The sequence below is a fragment of the Nerophis lumbriciformis genome, linkage group LG11 (genome assembly GCF_033978685.3).
Source record: "Nerophis lumbriciformis linkage group LG11, RoL_Nlum_v2.1, whole genome shotgun sequence".
Lineage (NCBI taxonomy): Eukaryota > Metazoa > Chordata > Actinopteri > Syngnathiformes > Syngnathidae > Nerophis > Nerophis lumbriciformis.
Genome location: NC_084558.2, coordinates 2,480,482 through 2,506,922, shown reverse-complemented (window position 1 = coordinate 2,506,922; position 26,441 = coordinate 2,480,482). Strand labels below are relative to the sequence as shown.

At 42.6% G+C, this 26,441-nt stretch overlaps 2 protein-coding genes across 2 annotated transcripts in view; one reads left to right on the top strand and one right to left on the bottom strand.

The window, feature by feature from the left end:
* adprh (ADP-ribosylarginine hydrolase) overlaps nt 1–564 on the bottom strand; it is a 56,752-nt gene extending 56,188 nt beyond the window's left edge. Inside the window, exon 1 of the mRNA XM_061967802.1 lies at nt 419–564. The gene's annotated coding sequence lies outside the window, so the exon portion shown is untranslated. The remainder of the gene's footprint in view (nt 1–418) is intronic.
* Nucleotides 1–26,441, top strand: part of LOC133610986 (double C2-like domain-containing protein alpha) — a 55,756-nt gene that overhangs the window by 26,363 nt on the left and 2,952 nt on the right. The window contains exons 6-10 of the mRNA XM_061967800.1: nt 445–571; nt 1,269–1,328; nt 8,581–8,786; nt 25,968–26,049; nt 26,254–26,350. Coding sequence (XP_061823784.1) covers nt 445–571; nt 1,269–1,328; nt 8,581–8,786; nt 25,968–26,049; nt 26,254–26,350 — 572 coding nt within the window. The remainder of the gene's footprint in view (nt 1–444; nt 572–1,268; nt 1,329–8,580; nt 8,787–25,967; nt 26,050–26,253; nt 26,351–26,441) is intronic.

Here is a 26,441-nt window from a genome sequence, read left to right as displayed (position 1 = left end):
ACGCAGCCCCATAGCCAAAGAGGGTCGACCAAATTTAAATGGAAATCTCCAATCACTAATAGGACCTGAAAAGCCGGACCACCGCGTACTGAAACCACTAAAGTTGTCTTCTTTGGTGCGCAGCGGTTCAGCCTTTCGGGACCCACAGGAAGAGAAGAACAAAGACCGTGCTGAATTACCTCTCCAGTAAGATACTGTATACCGTGTTACTGTACTTCTTTTTTCAAATTTGTGAATGAACACAAGCACCTGTGTAAATATGTCATGTTTCAATGTTTTTATCCGTTGCTTATAGACTTGTGTGGCCAATATATGTACTAAATAAAATTTGTCCAAAAATGAGGTGGGTGCGGCTTATACTTACGTGCGCTCTATAGTCTGGAACTTGCGGTTTGATTTCTGTCTTTTTTATTTTTACCTTTGTACTCTTTGTCTCAACGCCAGGGTGTCCGTGTGTGACGAAGACAAGCTGACCCATAACGAGTTCATCGGAGAGTCACGGATTGCGCTGCGCCGAGTCAAGCCCGACCAGACCAAGCACTTTAACATCTGTCTGGAGCATCCGCCTCCTGTGAGAAGATAAAACATACAAACTCAGGGGGTGTTTCAGAGGAAAGACTTAAAAAACTCAAACAAGATAGATTAGAGGGGCTGTTTGCAACATTTACACAGACACCTAAAGGGCGCAAACTTTCCAATGTATTTTACACAGTATATTCCGCACTCTTGCAGCTTCTCGTACATAATGATGTAATTACCTAGCACATGCACGTGCATTAGCTCTAGGTGTTGTTTGAATAGTTATGGTTAGCTGTCATTGAATGTATATTCTATCATAACAACAACATGACTGCAAATTTTTTGTTGCTTCTCTTGGACTGCTTTTGTATGTGCAGCGCTCCCTGCACGTACGTGTTGATGAAACAGGTCGAGTGACCGCTGCAAACACCAATCATTTTATTCGGGCCAGTGAAACATTGTATTACGGTTCATAAACTTTGTAATTGTGATGAATATAGACAATTATCAAACAAATGTGTTACGCTAAACCACCAATGGTAAAATAAGCTGCCAGTGGTGGTGTTGTTGTAATATTTTTTGCTTTAAAAAATGTTACTGTGAAGAAGTTGCAAACAGCACCTTTAATAATTAATTATTATCCTGTTCAACATCGCAGATCTCTCAATCACGATGGAATTATTTTAACAGCTAGAAAACATACACATATTTAAAGTGGTTTCTTCCTAAACTCTTTTTTCTACCTGCAGCTGCCCTCACCCACGGCAATGAGCACGGCCCTAAGAGGAATCTCCTGCTACTTGAGAGAGGTGATGACATCATCTGTCCAGCATTTAATTTTCTAAAGGGAACAGGGAGGGTGGAACCTATCATAGTTGACTAAGATGAGAGTCTGGGTGTACCACAGTCACCGGTCAATCAAACAGACAACCTATTCAATACAATTCAAAAAACGTTATGTGTCCCCGAGGGGCAATTAAAAGGCATTACAGTAGGGGTAACTGGGTTTTTTTTATTGGTCCTCGGCTCTTTCTGAAATTAAATTCAATTAATTAACCGATTAAAACAAAAATGGTTTAAAAAAGCAGTAATTATATGAAAATAAAGTCATAATATTAGGAGAGTAAAGTCATAATATTAAGATAGCAAAGTTGTAGTCCATCAAAAAATAAAAAAATAAATAAAAAAAGTGAACTAAGTCTAAATATTATGAGAAGGAATTCTTGAAATGTTTTTAAATAAAAATAAAAAAAACAGCAAATAAGTGTAATGTATGGAGGGCTTCACGGTGGCAGAGGGGTTAGTGCGTCTGCCTCACAATACGAAGGTCCTGAGTAGTCTTGGGTTCAATCCCGGGCTCGGGATCTTTCTGTGTGGAGTTTGCATGTTCTCCCCGTGACTGCGTGGGTTCCCTCCGGGTACTCCGGCTTCCTCCCACCTCCAAAGACATGCACCTGGGGATAAGTTGATTGGCAACACTAAATTGGCCCTAGTGTGTGGGTGAGAGTGTGAATGTTGTCTGTCTATCTGTGTTGGCCCTGCGATGAGGTGGCGACTTGTCCAGGGTGTACCCCGCCTGCCGCCCGATTGTAGCTGAGATAGGCTCCAGCGCCCCCCCCCCCGCGACCCCAAAGGGAATAAGCGGTAGAAAATGGATGGATGGATATGGAGAAAAAGTTAATTCTAATAATACGCTTCATCAGCTTTAACACAAAGCTGACATGCAGGCTGTTTTTTCAGTATGTGGGAAAAAATTGACACCCTTGATTTAAGCTTTTTCAAATAGAATGTAAGTTCCACATACTGGGTTTTTGCAGGTATCAGAATATCTCATTTAATGCTTTTTAATGCCATTTAAAACAAGCGTAATGCCCATGTCCTACTGCAGATATTTATTAGATATGGTTAAAATCATCCAGATAGACAAAATTGTAAGAATTTTATAATGATAAATTTGAATAGCTAAAAAGTAACTGTAAGCATTTGACAATGATATATTTGAATAGTTGAAAAGTTTTCATTAACTTTGGTTGAATTAATCACTAACATAATCATAATATGTAATAACAATGCAAGTAACCCTTTCAAACACAATAAACATAATTTTTATGACTGTAGACTTTTTACCATTGTAATTGGAAGGTCAATGACTTGATTATCCTATATAGGTAAACAAACATTAAAAATTAAATGGACTCTCAATCTGTTAGCAAAAATTGCACTTCAATAAATACTGAACATCTTGAAGGGCAGTTTGGTCGCGTGGTTTGTTTTGTTGTCTTTTTTGTTGCCAATTCTATCACGGCATACTTGCTAGTTGTCTGTGTTAATGGGCTAACGTTGATCATTCAGTTTTTTCAGTCATTTTCATTTTTTTCCATGCAGTGACAATTGGCTCTGTAATCATATGTTTTCTTCTTAGCTTTTGTTACTTAACAAAGTTAGTAATGCTTCTCACTAGCGAGTATCGAGTTGCGAGGCGATGTCAGTGTATTCTGTGTGTGTAAACTTGCAATCCTGCCTGCTCTTACCGAAACAAAATGTGTAAAATGACCAACCTGAGGCTTTACTCTGCTCATTTAATTCTACTGTAAAATAAAAATGCTAGGGTGCTGAGAGCAGTGCACAGATTGAGATCTCTTGTATCCAGTTTGAAAGCCAGAGACGAAGAAAATAAATACACACAACATAGCAATTTATCGATGTCTATAAAGATCCTTTTTATTTATCGTTCGATTGACTTGTTGACTATCAGTCCAGGCCTAGAATTGCCGGAAATGTTTAATGTCTCTATACATTGTGTACAGAGGCATATATATACATATATAGCAACATGTGTTTTAATACCATTTAAGGCTTAATTTTTGCAAAATCTAGTTAATTACTTGTAATGCTTTTTATTGACCCGCGGGAACGCTGACATCAAAAGGCCCAAAATTGCAGGTACAATGAGCGACAGTGTTGATCTTGTTTGAGCTGGGCTATGTTCAGTGACCCAAGCCTACACAGAGACCCCATTTAACGCTGATGTGCACAGGCATATCCATTCTGACGAGAGCACCTCAACGACAAAAGCAAACCATAAACTTTGACATGTCGTGCAAGAGGAATGACTTCTTTAATCACAGGGTGGCAGGAATAATTAAGCTGACTATTTCACACCAAGCTTGTTTAATGAGTCTGGTGATTGTTTTTTCTGACGTTTGTCCTCTCCTTTAAAAAAAACCCTAATTCCTATTCATTTGTGGGCGCGTTGCAGCCGGCATCAATGTCTATTTGTTTCCACCTCCCTAATGAGTCGCTCCCTATCGACCCGTGAAGGTCCGAGCTTTTTTACGACCACGTACCCGCTGCAAATTACCATCCCTAATTGTCAAGTCCTTAAGTCGCATGGACGCAACACCTCATTCTCTTCCACAAAAAAATGGGAAGTTCTGAAGGATATAATTGTGAAAGAGATGCCTTGGAGACTATTAGCGTTGGGGAGGGAAGGAAGGATGAATGCGAGGCGTTTGGCATATTGATCATTTACTCTGTCTTGCTCTCGCCTCAAGATAAGACTTAATGAGAGATGGAGCGATACAAAGAGGAGAAATACATTTAGTGCAAAAAAATGCAGCTTCTCTTTTTATGAGAAATTACATCGTTGCTATTCCAGCAGTGGCGGAGGCCCCATATATAAAACACCCCTGTAAATAACACGTGTGGATGCTCTAAGCCATCTGGGTGAGTCACTGCCAGCCTCCTTCACCCTATTTCTTCCACCTGTCACTTTGCATCTTCTGTGTCACCCTTGCTTGTTAGTCAATAGCTTTGATAACAGTTTGTTGTGCATGTAAAATACTTCAACCAAGAGCAACAATCTTCATTAATATGGGTCGAGGCAGACGCTTTACCTCTTTCCGACTTGTGGCAGCTCAGCTAAATGTCACATGAACATGGGCGAGCTCTTTAGGAACATTTTCTTAGTCGATAAAGATAAGATTTAAAGCTGCTCAGCACATTCTTAAATCATCAAATAACTTTGAAAACTACATTTCGGAACAACAAAGGACGTGTGGCAATCAATTTACGTGAAGGTTTGACGACATAAAACCCATCAGAAAAGTGTGCTTTATAGCAACATAAGCTTTTCACAATGGCAGGAATTTGTCCTTGTATAATGGCACTGCCAAGAAAACAGCCAAACACTATAAAACTCACAGACAACAAAGTGTAAAATAGTCGAAAAAAGTTGTAGGGATAACGCATCAATATGATTTCCTCTTTCAAACACTTATACTCCCCACAAGTTTAAAGCACTATGTTTGACAAACTAGCGTACCTTAAATGGAAGACACTTAGATAACGTAGGTGAAAAACAAACATGTACATGATCTTTTACTTCAGCAACCTCCTGCATCTTCAGTTTGATATCATTTAAAAATCAATAAGTTACTTTTTCCACACATAATAATAATAATAATAATAACTGGGATTTATATAGCGCTTTTCTAAGTACCCAAAGTCGCTTTACATGTAGAACCCATCATTCACACCTGGTGGTGGTAAGCTACTTTCATAGCCACAGCTGCCCTGGGGTAAACTGACGGAAGCGTGGCTGCAATTTGCGCCAACGGCCCCTCCGACCACCACCTATCATTCATCATTCAATTCACCGGTGTGAGTGGCACCGGGGGCAAAGGGTGAAGTGTCCCGCCCAAGGACACAACGGCAGCGATTTTTGGATGGTAAGAGGCGGGGAGCGAACCTGCAACCCTCAGGTTTCTGGCACGGTTGCTCTACCCACTACGCCATGCCGCCCCAAACACATGAAGGTCTTACCACAATAATAATAACTTGGACTAATGTCTTACTAATTTGTTCTTTTGACCCGGCTACCCCATGCATCATGGAAGTTAGATCGCTCAAAATCAATTGGGTTCTTGCTCTGGTATCAAGAGCATCGAGAACATTTTTTTTAAGTTTAAAGAGCGGGTTTAAAAGTATGACCAGTATAGTGGTCGCTTCCACGTATTGGTATGTCCGGGTATTCAAATTCAATACAATTGTTCAGACATAGAGGACCCATACAAGCTGTTTTGATAACCAAGACGTTTATTTACAATTACTGCAAAGAAGAATAAATTGGAAACAGGAAATATTTGGAGAAAAGATTGGAGTTTATGACAAAGTAGAAAGGAAAACAAAGCTCTCTTTGACCACTTGGTTATTCTAGAGCAGAGGTCTGCAACTCGCTGTTCTGAAGCCACATGTGGCTTTTCTCCCTCCTTGTTGTGGCTCCCTCAGATTTTTTTTTAACCCTGAAGTGAGAAAAGTTTGCATTTTTAAAAAGAGTTCTATAATTACTGACTGTTTGTGAGGCCGCGAAAGCGCACAGGCTGAGTTCTGAGACACCAAGAGGGTAAATAAAAGAGACTGGAAGCCTGTGTGTTCAGTTCAGCTCCTCAAGTGTGTAAACCCTTGGGTAGGCTAACCACTAACAAAGTTCCAAAAAAGAAAAGAACAATGTTTAATTTCACATGGACAGATTGGGTTTCCTGTCAAAAATAAAAAATATGAAAACTTTTAAAAGTTTATACACTGTGTTATGTTTTGCGGCTCTACACTGTTTTGTCTCTTTTGATAGTAAAGGTTGCAGAACCCTGTTCTAAAGTTATAACATCGGGAGGCTGCCTACAGTCACAGCTGTTAATGCCAATATTTTTGACGGCGCTAATTAAGGACCACGGCAGTTATTTTCTGTTGTGTCAAGCAACTGAAAAAATGAGCGATAAGTTAATTATGATCTGTAATTAATTAATCTAATCAACCTAATGTGTAATCTCACCAAGAAAAATGTTGAGAAAAGTCCTCAATTTTAGGTATTTTCCTTTTAATTTGTTACATTATTGTGGCAGATCAAAAGATTGATGTATACGAAGAAGCAGAGATTCCACTACTCATCCCTCCACCCTTTGCCCACCTGAAAACAACAGCTTCTTGTTATTGACAATCAATGTCTAATTCAAGTTATGACTGACCATTGTTTCACAACCCCAAAATGTCAAGCACATGAAGAGGCTGGGGATATCGCTGGCATACAGAGGCAACAACATTAAAAATGTAATTACCAGTAACCAGATTAAAAGCATAATGCTCTCTCTATATATATACATATATATATACATATATACATATATATATACATACATATATATATACATACATATACATATATATATATATATATATATATATATATATATATATATATATATATATATATATATACATACACACATATATATATATATATATATATATATATATATTTGTATATATATATATGTATATATATATAATATATATATATATATATATATATGTTTGACTACAATTAATTAATCCCAATTAACGCAATAATTTGACACCCTTAGTTGTATCCCATGAAAACACTAGGACAGTGTTTCTTAACCACAAAAAATATCTATTTCTCAGCTGTGGTCTGTATGGGCCATTTGTAATAGACTTTTACACCACTTGGGGCAGTAATGCCAACATCAAACAAACAGAAGAAGTTTTATAAGCGCAAAAATGATGACTAAAGTGTTGAAGCTGTACTTTCATTTGCACTTTGATTGTATTGTCAGTTTATTTAAGAAACATATATATTATTTATTATTTATATAATTATAATGTGTTTATTTTACCACTGTGTAATTGTAAGTAAATACATTTTTCATCAGTTTTCAGAAGTCCCTTCTTTTGCAGTATATTTGATTAATATTTATTTTTGCAAACAACCTGATCTAAGCCTTAATAATATTTGTGATCAACACATGCTTCCAAATCATTTGACAAGATTGTAAACTGTAAGTAGGTTAGATATAATCATTGAACACAAATACCACCAAGAGTACTGTAAGATTAATAATAGTGTTAATATTTGAGTAGGCCCAGGCCCCCTCTGTCGTGGAAAGGTTGGGCCCCAAGGTCAACATGGTTAAGAACCTCTACTCCAGGGGGCTTGGTGGCAAATTGATTAGGAGTTAATCAGACCATTGATGCTATAAAGCAGGGATGTCCAAACTTTTTTTTTACCAAAAATAAAAATTGATATTGATAATTTTTAATTTGTAAAAAAAAGCTACAAAAATTACACAATGCCAAGAAGTTTCGTATTCTTAAAGAATAAAACCCTGTTTTGTTTGTTTGTTTATATTTTCCGAATGTGCTATAGGTCAATAAATATGAGCAGTGAGCCACTAATGGCCCCAAGGCCGCACTGTTTGTTTGTTTATATTTTCCGAATGTGCTATAGGTCAATAAATATGAGCAGTGAGCCACAAATGGCCCCAAGGCCGCACTTTGGACACCCCTGGCAGAGTGTTGCTGCTTTGCAGTGGTGAAAAAAGTTTTGTTATTAAATGAAGCAAAATTCACAACATGCACACCATTATTTTTTTAAGAGTTAGTTCATCAATCAAATACCCCTTTGTCCATCCATCCATCCATCCATTTCCTACCGCTTGTCCCTTTTGGAGTAACGGGGGGTGCTGGAGCCTATCTCAGCTGCATTTGGGCGGAAGGCGGGGTACACCCTGGACAAGTTGCAATTTTAATCCATCTCAGGCTTTATTTTTTAAGAGTTAGTTCATCAATCAAATACCCCTTTGTCCATCCATCCATCCATTTCCTACCGCTTGTCCCTTTTGGAGTAACGGGGGGTGCTGGAGCCTATCTCAGCTGCATTTGGGCGGAAGGCGGGGTACACCCTGGACAAGTCGCAATTTTAATCCATCTCAGGCTTTTTATTCGGACGGCAGTCCTAATTGTCCTACTGTAAATTGTCTTTTATCACACACTGTCAACCTGACTTCCATGTCCTCACAAGTTACACGATGAAAGCGCTCAAACAGTAAACCTGATTCTGCATTTATCTATAAGTGCATTTCAATCAGAGAAATATGAAGTATGAATTTTGTTATTAATTTACTTTTGATTACATGCGGCCTCCCGCAGCTCAAACAGCTTGTGGTTTGGATTTTATCTTCTCTCTCTTTCTCCGCCCGTCCTCAGTGGGAGGCAGAGCAACAGAGAAGTCTGGAGGAGAGAGGCCGCCTGCTGCTATGCCTGCAGTACCTGCCCCCGGCTGACGAGGATGACACTGATGGTAAAGGCGAGGCCAAGGAGAAGAACAGCGGCGGCTTGTGCGTGGGCGTCAAACGCTGCGCACACCTGGCCGCCATGGACGTCAACGGCTTCTCCGACCCCTATGTTAAAACGTAAGGACCATAACAAACCACAGATTTGTGTATGTGGTCATTATGTATGCTCCAACCAAATTCATTTGCAATTTAAAAAACATTTAAATACGAATAATTAATTTCAGTCTTGTTGGTGGCGGTAATGAGCTGTAGAAAGTGATTGACAACTGCCAAACTGAATAAGAGTGGATCACAGTTAGCATGCCGTTATAATGGTAAAATTCTGGTTTTGCTATGAAATTTTCGGGGACGGCGTGGCGCAGTTGGCAGAGTGGCCGTGACAGCAACCTGAGAGTTCCTGGTTCAATCCCCACCTTCTACCAACCTCTGTCACGTCCGTTGTGTCCTTGAGCAAGACACTTCACCCTTGCTCCTGATGGGTCGTGGTTAGTGTTGCGTTTTGGACCAGTTGTTCCTCCCAGGGAATTCAAGTCACAATTCGCTCCCAAGTTCTTTCCGACACTTAAAGCTGAGTTGAAAAACCACCAGAGACAGAATAGGTATTTTGTTGTATATATTCTCAAAGCTTCGACAATATACATTTTAGATTGAGACCAGTCTAACCCTAGAACTTTCTATCCCGCACACCCAAAATGGTCTCTCTTCCCAACGCCAAAAACCTCTCTTCCCTTCCACCTCCCTAGCCATAACAAAAGCACAACGTCTCCCTAGCCATAATACATTCCAAAGAACTCAAGGTTAACACACAGAGTTTGCTTGCTGACAGAGCATCAAGAGAAGAAGTGGAAAAGACGAGCTGTTTTCAAATATGACAAAGAAATGGAAGAAGTACAACTTAAATTCGGATATATGTAAATATCTGCCTCCGACAGGTATTACTGGTTAGGGCCTTCTATGGCAGCTCCCACCATCAGTGTGTGAATGTGTGTGTGAATGGGTGAATGTGGGAATAGTGATTCAAAGTGCTTTGAGTACCTTGAAGGTTGAAAAGCGCTATACAAGTATAACACATTTATATTTAACTGTTTATGAGTTTATTGGTTTGTGTGCTTGTCTGACTGGTAGTGGTGTAGTTAAAAGGGAACATTGGCACACAAGCGCCTGATCAAGGCGCCTCTATAAATAGTCTGCGTTAGCGCTTATAATTATCATCATCACATCATCATCATCGGCGATCACTCGAAGCGAGTATGACTACTTCTTGTGGGTCTTCAGATGGCTGTGGAGGCCGATCCGTGATCCACATACTCTGGTGCAGTGTGGGCAGGGGAAGGTGGAGGTGATGTGTTGTCTTGGAGCCTTTTTTTGTCTCTCCTTGCGGTGTTGTCGCTTTGTCTCTGCGGCACGGCGGAGTTCCATTTCATGGTGTTGGGCCCCTTCTCGCACTAGTTCCTTCCAGCAGCACCTATCCAATGCGATGTGCTCCCAGTTACTCGAGGTGATGTGAAATTTCTTTAGGTTTGTCTTGATGTTGTCCTTGAAGTGTTTCTTTTGTCCGCCAGGAGCTCGCTGACCTTTCTTTAGCTCGGAATACAGGATCTGTTTGGGGAGACGTGTGTTGGACATGCGGATGAAATGGCCAATCCATCTGAGTTGGTGCTGCATTATTGTAGTGGTGATGCTGAAAATGTTGGCTTCCTCCAAGACACTGATGTTGGTGCGTCTGTCTTCCCAGCTGATCCTCAGGATCTTTCGTAAGGCTCTTTGGTGATGTTGTTCCAAGGCTCTGAGGTGACTGCTGTAGGTGGTCCATGACTCTGTGCCGTACAGCAGGGTTGGGAGGACGACGGCTCTGTAGACCAACAGTTTTGTTTGGTCATTTAGGTCATGATCCTCAAAGACCCTTTTCCTGAGTCTGGCATATGCTCCACTAGCACAACTCAGGCGATGGTTGACTTCAGAGTCCATGTCAGCTTTTGAGGAGAGGAGGCTACCAAGGTAGGGGAAGTAGTCGACATTTTCGAGCGTGGTGTTATCCACTTTTATGACGGGGTGGATTGATGGTTGGTTGGGTGGAGGTTGATGGAGAACTTGGGTCTTCTTGATGTTCAAGGCTAGACCCAGGGCTTGGTAAGCATTCAGGATGCCCTGGAGGTCTTCTGCAGAGTGTGCTGCGATGGCGTTGTCGTCTGCATATTGAAGCTTCATGATGGTGGTGTTCCTGATTTTGCTCTTAGCTTTGAACCTGTTAAGGTTCAAGAGCCTGCCATCAGTTCTATACACAAAACGGACACCCTGTAGCAGCTCGTTGCCAAGGAGATGGAGTATGACAGTAATGAAGATGGTCAACAGGGTGGGTGCAATAATGCATCCCTGTTTGACACCTGCTTCCACTGTGAAAGGCTCGACACAGAACCACTGTTGCTGAGCACTGTGGCTGACATGCCATCATGTAGTAACTTCAGTATCCTGATGTACTTATCATGGCAGCCAAGCCTTGATAGTATGCTCCACAGAGCCTGGCGGTCCACTGTGTCAAAGGCCTTTGTAAGGTCTATGAAGGCCATGTACATGGGCTGTCTTTGTTCACGGCATTTTTCCTGCAGTTGGCGCACTGTGAAGATCATGTCTGCTGTGCCTCTAGATGGGCGGAAGCCACACTGTGATTCGGGGAGTGTCTCCTCAGACAGTGGTAGCAGTCGATCTTCAAGAATACGAGCAAGGACTTTGCCAGTTGTTGACAGAAGTGAGATGCCCCTGTAGTTTCCACAGTCAGCCTTGTCCCCCTTTTTGAATATGGTCACTATCAGAGCATCCCTAAGCTCTGATGGAAGTTCTTCTTTTTCCCAGACCTTGAGGACTAGGGTGTGGATGTGGTGATGGAGATCTGGTCCGCCTTCCTTTAAGATCTCAGCTGGGATCCCATCTGTACCAGTGGCCTTGTTGTTCTTAAGGCTCCTGAGGGCACTTTTGACCTCAGTTATTGTAAGGTTCCCCCAAGTCTTCTCTGATGGGACTCTGTGGGATGTGATTGGTAATGCCTGGTTCTGCTGTGCTGTCACGGCTGAGAAGTTCTTGGAAATGCTCTTTCCATCGAGCATTGATGGACTCGTTGTCCTTCAGCAACTCCCGCCCATCCTTTGAGCGCAGGGGGTTTAAGCCGCGGTGGCTTGGGCCATAGATGGCCCTAGTGACATTGAAAAAGCCTCTGGTGTCACCCGAGTCAGCCAGTCTCTGGATTTCCAGTGCCTTTTCTGTCCACCAGGTATTCTTAAGCTCTCACCCGGTTCTGGACGTCTGCCTTGGCTCTGGAATGGGCCATTCTTTTTGCCTCACATGCCGTATCATTTTGCCAGATATGAAAGGCTTTCCTTTTTTTGGAGATGAGCTGTTCTATCTCTGTGTCGTTTTCATCAAACCAGTCCTGATGTTTCCTGGACATGTACCCAAGGGTGGTTTTACAGGTATCAAGGATGAGCAGACTCCAGTGCTCTTCGTCATTAGGATATTCCTGTTGGAGGCTTTCCCCAAGAGAGGCCTGAAGTCGCTGCTGGTTGGCAGTGTCATCCAGGCTTTTCAGGTTCAGTCTTGGCCGGATCTGCTTCTTTTGAACCCTCCTCTTCCTCTTGAGTTTGATGGACATTGTGGAGCGAATGAGGCGATGATCTGTCCAGCAGTCGTCCGCATCAATCATGGCTCTTGTGATGTGCACGTCACGGCGGTCCCTGGCTCGTACGATGACATAGTCAATAAGATGCCACTGCTTGGAGCGAGGGTGTCTCCAGGATGCCTTAAGTTTGTTTTTCTGGCGAAACAAAGTGTTGGTGATTGTGAGGTTGTACTGCACACATTTGCTGAGAAGCAGGACTCCATTGGAGTTGATGTTTCCGATGCCTTCCTTTCCTATAGTGTCATTCCAGAGGTGGTGGCCCCGGCCAACGCTGGCATTGAAGTCTCCCAGGAGGATAATCTTATCTTACTTGGGGATACTTGACAGGACCTCATCCAGGCAAGCTTAGAAGGTCTCTTTCACTTCCTCTTCAGAATCTAAAGTTGGGGCATACGCACTCACAACTGTAGCCATCTGGTTGTTGGCAAGCACCAGGCGGGTGGTCATAAGACGCTCATTGACCCCCACAAGAAGTTCAGAGAGGAGGTTGATGATCTGGTTTCTGATGGCAAATACAATCCCATGGATCCTAGGTTCATCAGCAGCTTTTCCTTTCCAGAAGAAAGTGTATCCACCGTTCTCCTCCTTTAGTTGTCCTTCGCCTGCCCATCGGGTTTCGGAGAGTGCAGCTATGTTGATCTGGCATTTCCTCAGTTCTCTAGCAACTATTGCAGTTCGCCTCTCCGGTCTGTCGCTGGTTGCACTATCCATCAGAGTGTGCACATTCCAGACTCCTAAATTCATATTTCTGTGTTTCTGACCGCAAAGTGGTGATCCCTCTGGATGCGGTATTCTCGTTGGGAGGTCTGAGGCAGGCTATTTTTAGGGCACATTTTCTAGCCCCTTCCCCGAATGGGGTGAGCACAGTGGATCCTAAATAGGGCTGCTCAGTCATGGGTGCAGCTGCCGAAGGCCACTTTCTGTCTCATTCCAAGAGCCCAGCGACTGAATGTTACACCCACCGCCTAGTGTGCCAGCTCATGACTAGGGGCTTCCACATTTCACAAACCTGCCCCCGTCGCCACTTGCTGGTCGCCATAGGACTTTGAACCAGGATGTTAAAGTGGATCCCTTTGGAGGATGCCTGTGCATGACTTTGTTTAACGTGGGGAGACTGGTGCACAGACAGTCACCACACGATCCTTGTCAGATCCGGGTCAGGGTCCAGTGGCATGCAGTCCAAGACGAATGGGGACCATTTTCTGCTGCAGCCTTCATCCGCCATTCCAGCCGTTGTGACGCTCCATAGGGTTAGCAATCATCCTCCGCCTGTTCCACCGTTGAGGTCTTGGGTTGTTATTTCCCCATAACTGGGCCCACATGGATGTGGGGGTGCCTTCTTCCGTCATCGCAGAAATCGTGGTGGTTTTACGTCTACCGTCTTACGCCTGCTCCGCCGTTGAGGTCTTCACCGTATCCCTGGCTAGGGGGAAGTCAGGTACTAGGCCTTTGCCAAGGGTCACCTGGGGTAACAGTAGTAAAGGAGTTAACCTCCTAGTGCCCTAAGACCCCAAAGAGGAGCCTCCACTGCCGGATGCACTTTAACGTCATGCGCAGGACATAAGTCACAAAATGTAAATGGAGTATTGTTGGCGCTTTTTGGATGTTTTTTTATTGAGTTTTATAGGCGGAATAGAGGACCTGCCATTGGCTCCGCTGTAAGCAGAGTAGCAGACTTTTATTTATGTTTATTTACGAGTTTGAATGCATTACCAAAAAAATACATCCGTCGTCATGTCTTTCATATTGATTGTGAATAATAGGAAAAAATACAAAAAAAATGCAGTTCCCCTTTGACATACCTTAAGTTACAGTCGAAATGTGATCATTCCAGGTTGTAGTTTTTTCAACCAAATCCATCTGGGATAGCCTCCAACTTCCCTGTGACCCTGAAAAAGATAAGCAGTATAGAGATTATTGACTAGATGGATGGTTTTCTAGTGGTTGTATATTTGACCTTTTTACTTGTACACTCTAACAAACTAGAATGTTGTTGTGCTGTTAGGGCTACAATTGTTTGTCAGTGGAGCAGTATGCTTTTGCCCTACTGACATTTGACTTTTCCAACAATGAAGCTTTCCCTCAGTAGAAAATAATTAATCCTATGGGGCTCAATAATGTAGATTAAGGGCAGGAATTGTGTCCTACTGTAACCTTGACAACCATAAATCACCTGTAGCTGCCACTTATGACTGAACAATCAAGGTAACAGTGACAGATGAATGCAACTTTCCTTCGCAAGTGGAGGCCATCGCGTGTGTGGCCATTTATCAAAATAATGACGGCAGAGTGTGCTTCAAAAACCAAGCAACATGATCCGCGGCTAGAACCAGACCAAGGAGTGGACACAAAAGTCTAGCGGGGTTGTTAGTGTCAGACGAGTCTCCCATCGTTTCATTAGTCAGTGGTGAAAGGAAAGCAATACTGTGTGTGTCACTGAGGTCACCAGGCTCCTCGGCTTGACTGATGCACTCTGACAGTAAGGAGACAAATGAGCTCGGGAATTGGTCTTCACTTTACAGTTCGTTCCCCGAGAGCTCACTCTTGCTTTCAGTTGGTTTTCTGGAACAACTAGATTGCCCAACATCCTGTGGTCTTGCCAACACAATGCCGATCAGACACGCAATATAGACAATTAGGCCACAAAAACAAACTAGGCGTGGCATTGGAGATTTACAGTATCTATCGATTTTTGCCAGTATTGCTCTGTTTGTATCAAAACGTTTATGTTGCTTCATATTGGAGCAATGGAAGCATAATGAATTGTAGCAACCAATGGATGTGTAGTTTTGTTGGTTAATCAAAGACCAACTAGCTTACTGTCAAGTAGGCCGCTGAACAGAACGTAAACAGGAAAAGAGAGAAGTTAAGTGCTAGACCATTTTAAGCAAAACATAATAATCATGGAATTTGTTGCAACAAATCTGCGAACTAAAAACTAAAAATATTACTTTAAGACATTAGCTGTTTTACACAAAAAAAAGTTGTAATTTTTTTTTTATATATAACTTAATTATTTCAAAGTATTACATATTCATAACATGTACTTGAATAAATAAAATGTTTTGAATCATTTCATATTTTCTTATTTTGCAGCACGATTACGTGTACACAAGAAGAAAATATGATTTATTCAGTATACCCCATCCATCTTTTTCTACCGCTTAGTCCCTTCGGGGTCGCGGGCGGCGCTGGAGGCTATCAGTGGCCTAGTGGTTAGAGTGTCCGCCCTGAGATCGGTAGGTTGTGAGTTCAAACCCCGGCCGAGTCATACCAAAGACTATAAAAATGGGACCCATTACCTCCCTGCTTGGCACTCAGCATCAAGGGTTGGAATTGGGGGTTAAATCACCAAAATGATTCCCGGGCGCGGCCACCGCTGCTGCCCACTGCTCCCCTCACCTCCCAGGGGGTGATCAAGGGTGATGGGTCAAATGCAGAGAATAATCTCGCCACACCTAGTGTGTGTGTGACAATCATTGGTACTTTAACTTTAACTTTATCGGGCGGAAGGCGAGGTACACCCTGGACAAGTCGCCACCTCATCGCAGGGCTTATTCAGTATACTTAAAACTTTATTTGTAAAAATAACAATTCATCCATAATTGGTTGTTATATAGGCTAATGATAAATTGAGGACTCCTCACTGAATGCTTGTATCTATCCTCGACACAAACACACACGTGTGTTTCACATGCATCCAGTGAGCCTCTGCATCCCACGGATGCGGTGTGATTCGCCACCATTCTTCAGTTCAGAAGCACCTCGGCCTTCAGCGCCAAGATTCTTCCAAGATGCTTTGTTGTGTCTGAGAGCATGTGGGAACATACGCTCTCATACACGGCGAGCCGTGGGTGGTGGGTGGAAAGCTGAATAGGAGCTTTTGCCATGCTCCTTCCAGCTGGCTTCAAAATATCCAGGGATATTTGATGACAGCTCGCTAACAGATACTGATGCAATCTGTGTGTCGAGTTGGTAAAGGGGATAGCACTCATGCAGTGAGGGAGCCACACACTCGAAAATAACACAATAAACACAGCAAAGGAAGACGTTGGAGCAAATTTTCTTTCCTGCTGAGAGATAAATGACCAAACGGACAACACTCTCACACTCTGCAGCAAAGAGACAAAGTTAGATAGGCCTCCAAGGCAAAGCCAACTCCAATTATGTTGAATTGTATCGCAAACTTTGATCAACTCCAACCCGAAAAACATCCATCCTGTTTTTCAGCTGAACTTAATTCCTTTTTCTTCCCCCACTTTCTCTCTATGATTTGTTTTGTTAGAAATAATCAATTCTTGAGACGACAGTGGTCTCCAATAAAAAGTCTAATGACTAGTAATGAATCTGCTCAACAGGACATTTGTCTCTGAGATTAAAATCAAGTGTCAGAAAATCATTTAATAAAGGTGTTTCATGCTGTTTGTTCACACAGTTTGCATTGTAGATTAGAATAAAATGTGGAATCTCAAATTTTAAAATAAGCAGACTACACTTTAGTTATTAGTACAGCAAGTACACTGCAATTTCTTTCGGATGTAAGTGACGAAATAGTACAAATTCATTCTCAATGTTGTTATTAACAAGCTACGGTAACTGCCTGCCGGTGGGTGCTAGCTTGACTGCATAGGCTTGTTTAGGACAGAAAATGTAATGCAAAGTTTGGCCTGAGGGCCATTTTTGGCCTGCAATTTGTTTTTAATGGCCCTCTCCCTATTCTACAAATAAACACAATTCATCATTTACAAGCTATATTATGAGATATTACACTAATTTGCTTTGTCACCAGATGTCAATGACTATGTTTACACTGCAGGCCAAAGTGGCCCAAATCGGATTTTTTTTTTAAATCGGATTTTTTTCTAGCCGACTGTTTACACAGCAAGTAAAATCAGATTTTTTATCAGACTCCAGTGTAAACGTGAACGCGACCCAAATGTGGCCTCGACGTCACTTGCATGCGCAGTGCAATAAAGTGAAAAGGAGGAAGTCGCTACTACTACAAAATAAAATAAGCATCGCCACACCTTAAAAATGAGCGTTTTTTTACGTGAAAATAAATTCAAGTAATATAATGTATAAGTGGATGTGTGAAGTGTAATATATTTGGGAGGGTTCTAATCTTTTAATGGCTGTTTAGCAGAGGAGACACAGACTTCAGCGTGGATCTACGTATCTACGTGAGCTTTAGTTTTCAACTCACATGTACTGTATTTTTTGGACTATAAGGCGCACTTAAAATCCTTTCGTTTTCTCAAAACTCGACAGTGCGCCTTATAACCCGGTGCGCCTAATGTACGGCATAATTTTGGTTGTGCTTACCGACCTCGAAGCTATTTTATTTGGTACATGCTGTAATGATAAGTGTGACCAGTAGATGGCAGTCCCACATAAGACATACATGTAGACTACAATATGACTCAAGTAAACAACACTAACATTGTATATGTTCCATTGAAAACATAGAACATTACACATACGAGTACATACAAGTATCATTATGGTGTGTGTATAAGGTAAGACATATTATCTGGTGGGGGTTTTCGCAATATTATGCAAAATCAACTTTTCTTACCTTTTTGTACCTGCTGATCTGTATTTGTGATCTGCATAAGTCCTGAAAATTTGCGCGCATCCGCCTTTGTAGTCCATGCCGACACCGTAGTCGATAAGCGTCTTCTTTTTCTCTATCTTCTTGTTATGGGACATTCATCCCCCGCTGTTGCCATTTCTAAAAATAAAGTAGTGTAAAGTTCTTACTTATATCTGTAAGTAAACTCGCCATGAAAGCGCTAAAACATATCGGTGTGGTGAGTTTATATTATTCACCCAAGGAACTATAGTTATTAGAGAGTTCCGGTCGGACGGTTTTTCACAGGACACATTTACGGTTTTTGTTATTGCACTAGTGAGCCACGGATGAGGAGATGCTGCTCCGTTATTGATTTAAGTAAAGTTTGAATGTCATTAAAACAGTTAGCTCCATCTTTTCACACTTCTTCCACACCCGTCCTTGCACGCTACACCGGTACATCAAAGATGAAGGAGAAAAGACGCTGCCGAAGGTGAGCCACGTAAATAAGACCGCCCACAAAACGGCGCATCCCGAAGCAACTGTCAGAAAGTGGCTTGAAGATGATCTGTAAAACATAATCTATGCAACATTTTGACAAAAGAACCACCATTACATGTTATGTAGACCACAAGGAAGTGTTTTACATTTAGAAAAATAATTAAATAATATGACCCCTTTGCGCACTATTGACAAGTGATGCCCCGAAAATTTGGTCGTATTAATTGCCTTTGCTTACCATAAGCGGATGTTGTGATGAAATATCCACTTCCGCTGGCAACTGCATCTTTCCCCATGCACCCGAGTGACATAGCTCGCCCAAAGCTGACGAAAAAGTCACATTCAGGTCGCATTGTGTTTAGACTAAAGGCACATTTGACAGATTCAGGACAACCTCCTGATGTGGCCTGAATCTAATGCCAAAAGATCAGATTTAAAGAACTTTGGAGCGTTTACACTGGCAAAAAAATCAGATATGTGTCACTTCAGAGCAAAAAAAAAATCAAGATTTGGTGTGCAGTGTAAACGGGGCCAATGTTTTGTTCAGATAGCTTAGCGTTTAGCATTACGCAGTATTGGCCAACCTTGGATGAGTTTTAGCATATTTAATGTACAAATTGTATAAAGTGGTCCCTCGCTCCATTAATTTTTCTTTGTGCGGCCGGTGGAAAAAATTTGATCTGAGGTACTGTCAACCCAAACTCACATGTGAAATTATGGGAAAAAAAGCACGAAACTGAATTAATATCGTAGCTAGCTTATTCTAAAAATAGTCAACAATCAAATAGGGTAGTGACGAGATTAAAACTATATTTCTTGTTTAGAGAAAAGCTGTTTCTAGGGCAGAACGCAGCCCGAAACGTTGTTGTTTAATTGTCAGAAGCTTATCTATATGGCTGTGAGCGAGAGATTTGAACTGCACATTAACAGGCATGTGTGCAACCTTTGAGAAAAAAAGAGGAAAATTAAGAAAAAAAAGGAACATATCTATCTTCACAAAGGGCAGCCACGTAAACCCTGAAGGAAAATTTTGAAAACCAAAACTACATTTCCTGTATTTGGATGCATTTCTGCACTATATTTTACCTTTAGCTTTATTCTCATCTACCAACCTCTTTTGACTGTCTTTTTGGCACTTACATGGTCCATTTTATGCACCACAGCAGTTTTTTTAGTACAGTTTACTAACATTATCTGAATTTAAATTGTAATGTCAAATTATATGCCATGCATGCAAATAACTCAGAAAATGTTTCCCATTTGACATCTTTATCATGTAGCTACAGAGGTACTGATGTAGTGGCGTCAGTACCTGTTTACAAATCCATCCCGTTACGTCAAAAATATATACCTTCTCGCTGACTTACTGATAAATAATTTAGAACTACAACTTGTTCAAAACTAACAGTGTTTGTTTTGTAATCATCCAAATATGATTAGCTGCCAAGTGGACAGCCGTTGTGGCTCGGAGAGTGAACGAAGGCAACAACAAAAAAGCTAGCGAGATGTTTAGCTAACCAGCAAGATTGTTTCAGTGCTCCTGCAACTTAGTGCAAACAGCGAGTACCTGCAGCTGAGACGAACGTTCAACAAATTTTGCTTGGAATAAATCTTTATTCATATTTCAAAACGCAGATGCAAATGCAAACACAGCCGAATTTAAGGGTAATTGCTGGGATGCTACTGACGTCACGCCCAGCTCGCATTCAGCCTTTCTCAAAGAAAAAATGCCCTATGCTTGTGTTGTATTCGGCTGTAAGAATTGTTCAAATCGCGAAAAGGATTTCACTTCAGATTCACTCGAGAAGTAATTAAAAAGGGAGGAAGAGTGCAAGATTTTACGAAACAACGAGAAAAGCAGCACACACTCTAGTCCAAGGGAATAGTCAAAGAAAGCATGAGTTTGCAGTGATCACTTTGTTAAAGGTTTGTTTGATGTGCTTTTAACGTTTATTATTTCCCATTTAAGTATTATCTTGATATTATTTGTATTTTCTAAACACATGTTTGCTCAGAGTGTTTTGAAAAGCTCCATCTCAGCGAGTCTAAATAAAAGAAAGCAAATGTCAGCAAAACCTGTAAGAGCTCAGCTTTTACCAAAGGCAGCAATCATAAATTAAGCTTTTAGCACATACACAATGTTGACATCAACAGTTATATTTTGATAGACGGGAAAAACACGATACACGTAAATGGCGTGTGCAACAGCAACAAACATCGGTGGACGCAAAGTTAAATCATGAAATGCAACCTTACCTGAAGAAAAACGATGCATATTTATCCGGGAGAGTCTTGATACCAATTTTCTTGACACAGTCACATACAAAGAAGCTGTAGACCTCCATGCTTTTCTAAGGTTTCATCTGTTTTGTCATGAATGGCGTCTGGAGCACAATTGTACGATATGTCTGCGACCGATGTATAATCCTTGATATCACTCGACAAATCTTTTTTTGATCAAGTATAGGGATCTATTCCACTGCATAGTTAGACTTTTATGTTCGTATCTGCTTTTTGCAAGAAGATTTAAGCCTCTTTTGTAGTCAGATAGTTTTTACGCTGCTTGCTGTACAACATCCATCTTAGCTTTGTTAACCACCACTGGTTTTCACTTCCGGGAAAAAGTTAAGTGTCGAAAAACAAGCAACTCTCAATCTGTCAACATCTTGTCAGTACAGCAAATATTGGTATTAGTGGCCACGAGGGCTGTAACGGTATTGTAGATACCGTGGTATTACAGTTTCAAAATCTGACACGTGTGACGTATCAAACGAAAACTTGGTGAATGTAGTTTTTTTCTGGCTCTTTTGCTTTGGCTGGTCTGAAAATAAACTATATCTCCCAAAATCCTTTGTGCAGCACGGGTGCGCAATGTGGGGGAGTGGAGCGAAAGAGGAAGCAAGAAGTGAAGTGTGTTCCACTTCGTAGTACATAAGAAGAATTGTTACTTGTCAAAATCCTCATAACTGTTCAAGTTATGTGGCTAAAAGACAAACAAACACTGCCAGAAACATAATGCCTGTGGTGGAGGTAATAACGCGCTGCGTTCGTCTCGAGTGTTCAAAGCCAAAACAGACTGGCTCACGGCGTACTGTGCCGAGGAAAAGCAGCTGCTGCACACCGAACTGTACACGATAAGCTACCATTACGTGGAAAAAATTAAGCCAGTGAAGCTAAATGTTTATTTGTGGGGTATTTACATGAATAACAGTTCAAATGTGAGTTTACCTTTGTGGAAAACTGCATTTTCAAAACTAATATAAAAATGTCCACTGAAGAGAAAAATGCTTCTCTGAAAGTAAAAGTTGACAAACAGTGGATGTTGCCCCACATTTCTTTGTTCTTAAAAAATACTTGTTTGTAGTAATACATATGATTAGAACATTTTAGCATTATGTTTGTGTTCAATTACAGTAAATCTGTTTATGCTAAACATTTCTGCCACTTCATTTTACACACTATGTCATTTTTAAGTCTTTTATTTTTTTGGACATATATCACAATAGTACCGGGGCCTTAATACCGTGATAATATCGTACCGTGAGATTTTTTATATTTTTACATCCCGAGTGGCCACTATACAAAGTTTTAAAAAATACTTTATTTCAGGATGCAAGATAAGTGGCCACTGGCTGCATTAAACATGTGGCCGCTACATTTATATATACCGTATTTTTCGGACTATAAGTCACAGTTTTTTTCATAGTTTGGCCGGGCTCCAGTGCGACTTATATATGTTTTTTTCCTTCTTTATTATGCATTTTCGGCAGGTGCGACTTATACTCCGGTGCGACTTATACTCCGAAAAATACGGTAATCATATATGTTTTTCTCTATGGGAGACATTTTTGTGACTGCTATCGGCCAGTGGCCGCTAACACAGGTTTTGGCTGTATAATAGGGATGCAACAATAAACGGTCTCCTTTCTGAGCTGCCACCTTATCGTGGCATAGTCGATCCTTGGATTCAGGAGGAGCAGTGTGGTTTTTATCCTGGTCGTGGAACTGTGGACCAGCTCTATACTCTCGGCAGGGTCCTTGAGATTGCATGGGAGTTTGCCCAACCAGTCTACATGTGCTTAGTGGACTTGGAGAAGGCAATCAACCGTGTCCCTCGGGAAGTCTTGTGGGGAGTGCTCAGAGAGTATGGGGTATCAGACTGTCTGATTGTGGCGGTCCGCTCCCTGTATGATCAGTGTCAGAGCTTGGTCCGCATTGCCGGCAGTAAGTCGGACCCATTTTCACTAAGGGTTGGACTCCGCCAGGGCTGCCCTTTGTCACAAATTTTGTTCATAACTTTTATGGACCGAATTTCTAGGCGCAGTCACAGCGTTGAGGGGATCCGGTTTGGTGGCTGCAGGATTAGGTCTCTGCTTTTTGTAGATAATGTTAAGTTAAAGTACCAATGATTGTCACACACACACTTGGTGTGGCAAAATTATTCTCTGCATTTGACCCATCAACCTTGATCACCCCCTGGGAGGTGAGGGGAACAGTGAGCAGCAGCAGTGGCCACGCCCGGGAATCATTTTTGGTGATTCAACCCCCAATTCCAACCCTTGATGCTGAGTGCCAAGCAATGTGGTCATGATGGCTTTATTTGGCCAGGATTTTCAGCTCTCAGTAGATCGGTTCGCAATCGAGTGTGAAGCAACTGGGATGAGAATCAGCACCTCCAAGTCCGAGTCAATAGTTCTTGCCCGTAAAAGGGTGGAGTGCAATTTCCAGGTTGAGGAAGAGATCTTGCCCCAAGTGGAGTAGTTCAAGTACCTTAGAGTCTTGTTCACGAGTGAGGGAAAAGGATCGTGAGATTGACAGGCGGATCGGTGCGCCGTCTTCAGTAATGCGGACACTGTATCGATCCGTTGTGGTAAAGAAGGAGCTGAACCGGAAGCCTACGTTCCCATTCCCTCTATAAGCATGAGCTTTGGGTTATGACTGAAAGGACAATATCACGGGTACAAGCGGCCGAAATGAGTTTCATCTATCGGGTGGCAGGGCTCTCCCTTAGAGATAGGGTGAGAAGCTCTGTCATCCGGGAGGAGCTCAAAGTAAAGCCGCTGCACCTCCACACTGAGAGAAGAAAATGGATGGATGGATGGAAGGACAATAAACGGTATTAATAATAACGGCGATAAAACTCGCAACGGTTATAGCATTACCATTTTAAATAAAAATTATCCAAAACTCGTAACTGATAACTGCACTTGGACGAATTTGCAAATTGATTGCCGCCAGTTCGCTAGCTTAAATGCTAACGAGACAACAAGAGACATTTACGTCTTTCCCCATTAAGAAGCAACATACCCCAATCTAAAATTATATCAACACATTGTCTGCGCAAGTGGGTTATTTAATTGCGCACATTGAACCTACAAGCTGTGCTCTCTTAGAACAAAGTGATCGTTCTACACTCAGAGGTATATTAGACAGATGTTTTTACGTTGCGTTAAGGGACTGCTTGTCAGGGGTGCATCGTGTGAGACGACTAAGGTTATAGTGATTTTAAGTGCAGACGAACGAGGAGGTAGTGGGCAGTAAAAAAGGGTACTTGATGATTAAACAAACAAACAAAAAGCGAGAGCAACAGGGAAGTGCTCTGACTGGAAAGATTATAAAGATAATAAAACTGAATGCTGGAACACAGCTAAAATATTTACAGAGAATGTGGCGCAGACGGCGTCCACAAAGTACGTGCGTGCTTAACCTCAGCATTGAAAGAATAATCCACAGTGACCAGTAAATAATGTTCCGACACCTGCCGAAAAAGAGAAAACAGGAAGTGAAAACACACAGAAAAATACCAAGAAACTCAGTATAAGAGATGATCTGATACAACACATCATGACAGAATGCCACCCCAACATAAAAGATTCCAGATGTTCTAGAGAAAACAAAAAAAGAGTCCAAAGTCATGGGAGGGACAAGGGAGGACAAGGCGGTGGGTCGCGGCTAATAAACCGTTACTGCAGCTGGTGAGGTGGGCAATCACAGAACAGCCAATCGTGGCCGACGAGGGGGTGGACGGGAGCGGCCACGAGACCTCAGCAGTCACGAGGTCTATGCCCAAATCCTGGGCGTTGCTGCAGATGGCACGGAGGACGTCCATGGAACAGTCATTTCTGGGGCCGAGGAGGAGGGGGAGTGCGAGCATCAAGCAAACGCATGCGCTGCAGACGAGGAGATCTAGCACCAGATGGGCGCTTCCGCGGAAGGCGAACGAGAGGCGAGGCAGAAGCTGACTGCAGAGCTGGAGGTAAGGCAGGAGCAGACCGCAGGACAGGATTTTCAAGATGCTAGCGGCATCTGCAGGCCTACGGAGGCAACAGACCGGCAGGAGACGAGGCTGCCGGTGGCAACAGAGCGGCTGAAGACGAGGTTGGCGGCGGCAACAGAGCAGCTGGAGACGAGGCTGGCGGCTGCGGCAGACCCGCTGGAGACGAGGCTGGCAGCTGTGACAGACCCGCTCTGGACGAGGCTGGCGGCTGCTACAGACCCGCTGAAGATGAGGCTGGTGGCTGTGGCAGACCTGCTGGAGGCAAGGCTGGCGGCTGCGGCAGACATGCTGGAGACGAGGCTCGCGGCTGCGGCAGACCCGCTGGAGACGAGGATGGCGGTTGCGGCAGACCCGCTAGAGCCGAGGCTGGCGGTTGCGGCAGACCCGCTGGAGATGAGGCTGCCTGCTGCGGCAGACCCGGAGCAGCAGGCGGCTAGACTAGTGGCGTCTGTAGAGCTGGAGCAGCAGGCAGCTCAAATGGTGGCCCCTGCAGAGCTGAAGCAGCAGGGGGCTGGATTGGTAGCGTCTGCAAAGCTGAAGCAGCAGGGGGCTGGACTGTAGGCAGAACTGAAGCAGAAGGATGATGGGCTGGAGGTCAAGCTGGAGCAGCAGGGTGCTGGGATGGATAATGGAATGGCGGAAGAGGCCGGTGCTAGACGTAGGATAGGCAGCAGAGGCCATGCAGGATAGAGCAGTCTGGCTGGACAGGTAGCTGTCAGCATAGGTGTCGCTGTACAAGTCGCTGGCAGCAGAGGCCTTGCAGGAGGAAGCACGGGAAGTGGCGGCCTCGGTGGACGAAGCTGTGCCTCCCCAGTCATACAGCTACCCTCCCCACCTCAGGAAGCAGATTTAAGACGCTGTCATCCACCGTGGCAGCAACAGTCATGGGTGGAAGGAGGGAGGGCTTTACTGATACAACTGGGGCTTCAGCTTTGGGAAGCTGGGGGGCACATTGGTGAGCGTGTGCACGCATGCAGGCTGGCTGGTTAATTCAAGTATTAATTGGACTTGAATTAAGTATAACATTAAGTATAAGAGTCAATACAAGAGCCTTAAAAGTATAATAATACTCAGCTTTGCAAGACTCTGTCAGTGGTATTAATCTAACAACGTTTAATATTTTGGTCCTAGTTTGCAGTGAATAAATCCATCCTTTGTAAATTCTAAAATAACACGCTTGGCTATATACGTGAAATCAGTTTTAAAAAGCCATTACTATTCCTTGCAGCAGGATGATGACTTGTGCATGACAATGACTGTCACACTCTTCTGTCTCAGGTACCTCAAGCCAGATGTTCAAAAGAAATCCAAGCACAAAACGGCTGTTATCAAAAAGACCCTCAACCCAGAGTTTAATGAGGTACGCTGTGGCGTCCGATGCATTTATAATCATTGACTGAATGTAAAGCGAGAGCTATTATTAGCCCGGCGCTATAGTGCATGGACACACTCTGCTGCACAATGTGACAATTACTGTTTGCATATTACCATCATGCTGCCTCATTAAGGACACAGCAACAAGTGCTTTTGGAATATTGGCTTCACATTTACTTCATGTTCCTAGGAGTTCTTCTATGAAATCTCCTTCTCAGAGCTTGCCACCAAGACGTTAGAGGTCACCGTTTGGGATTACGACCTCGGGAAGTCAAACGACTTTATCGGTGAGTTTAAATGGCCCACTATTAATTTCCTGTAGCTGACTTTATGGCTCATGAATAAGCTGACTGGCTACTAATGAAGTTGTGGCTGACA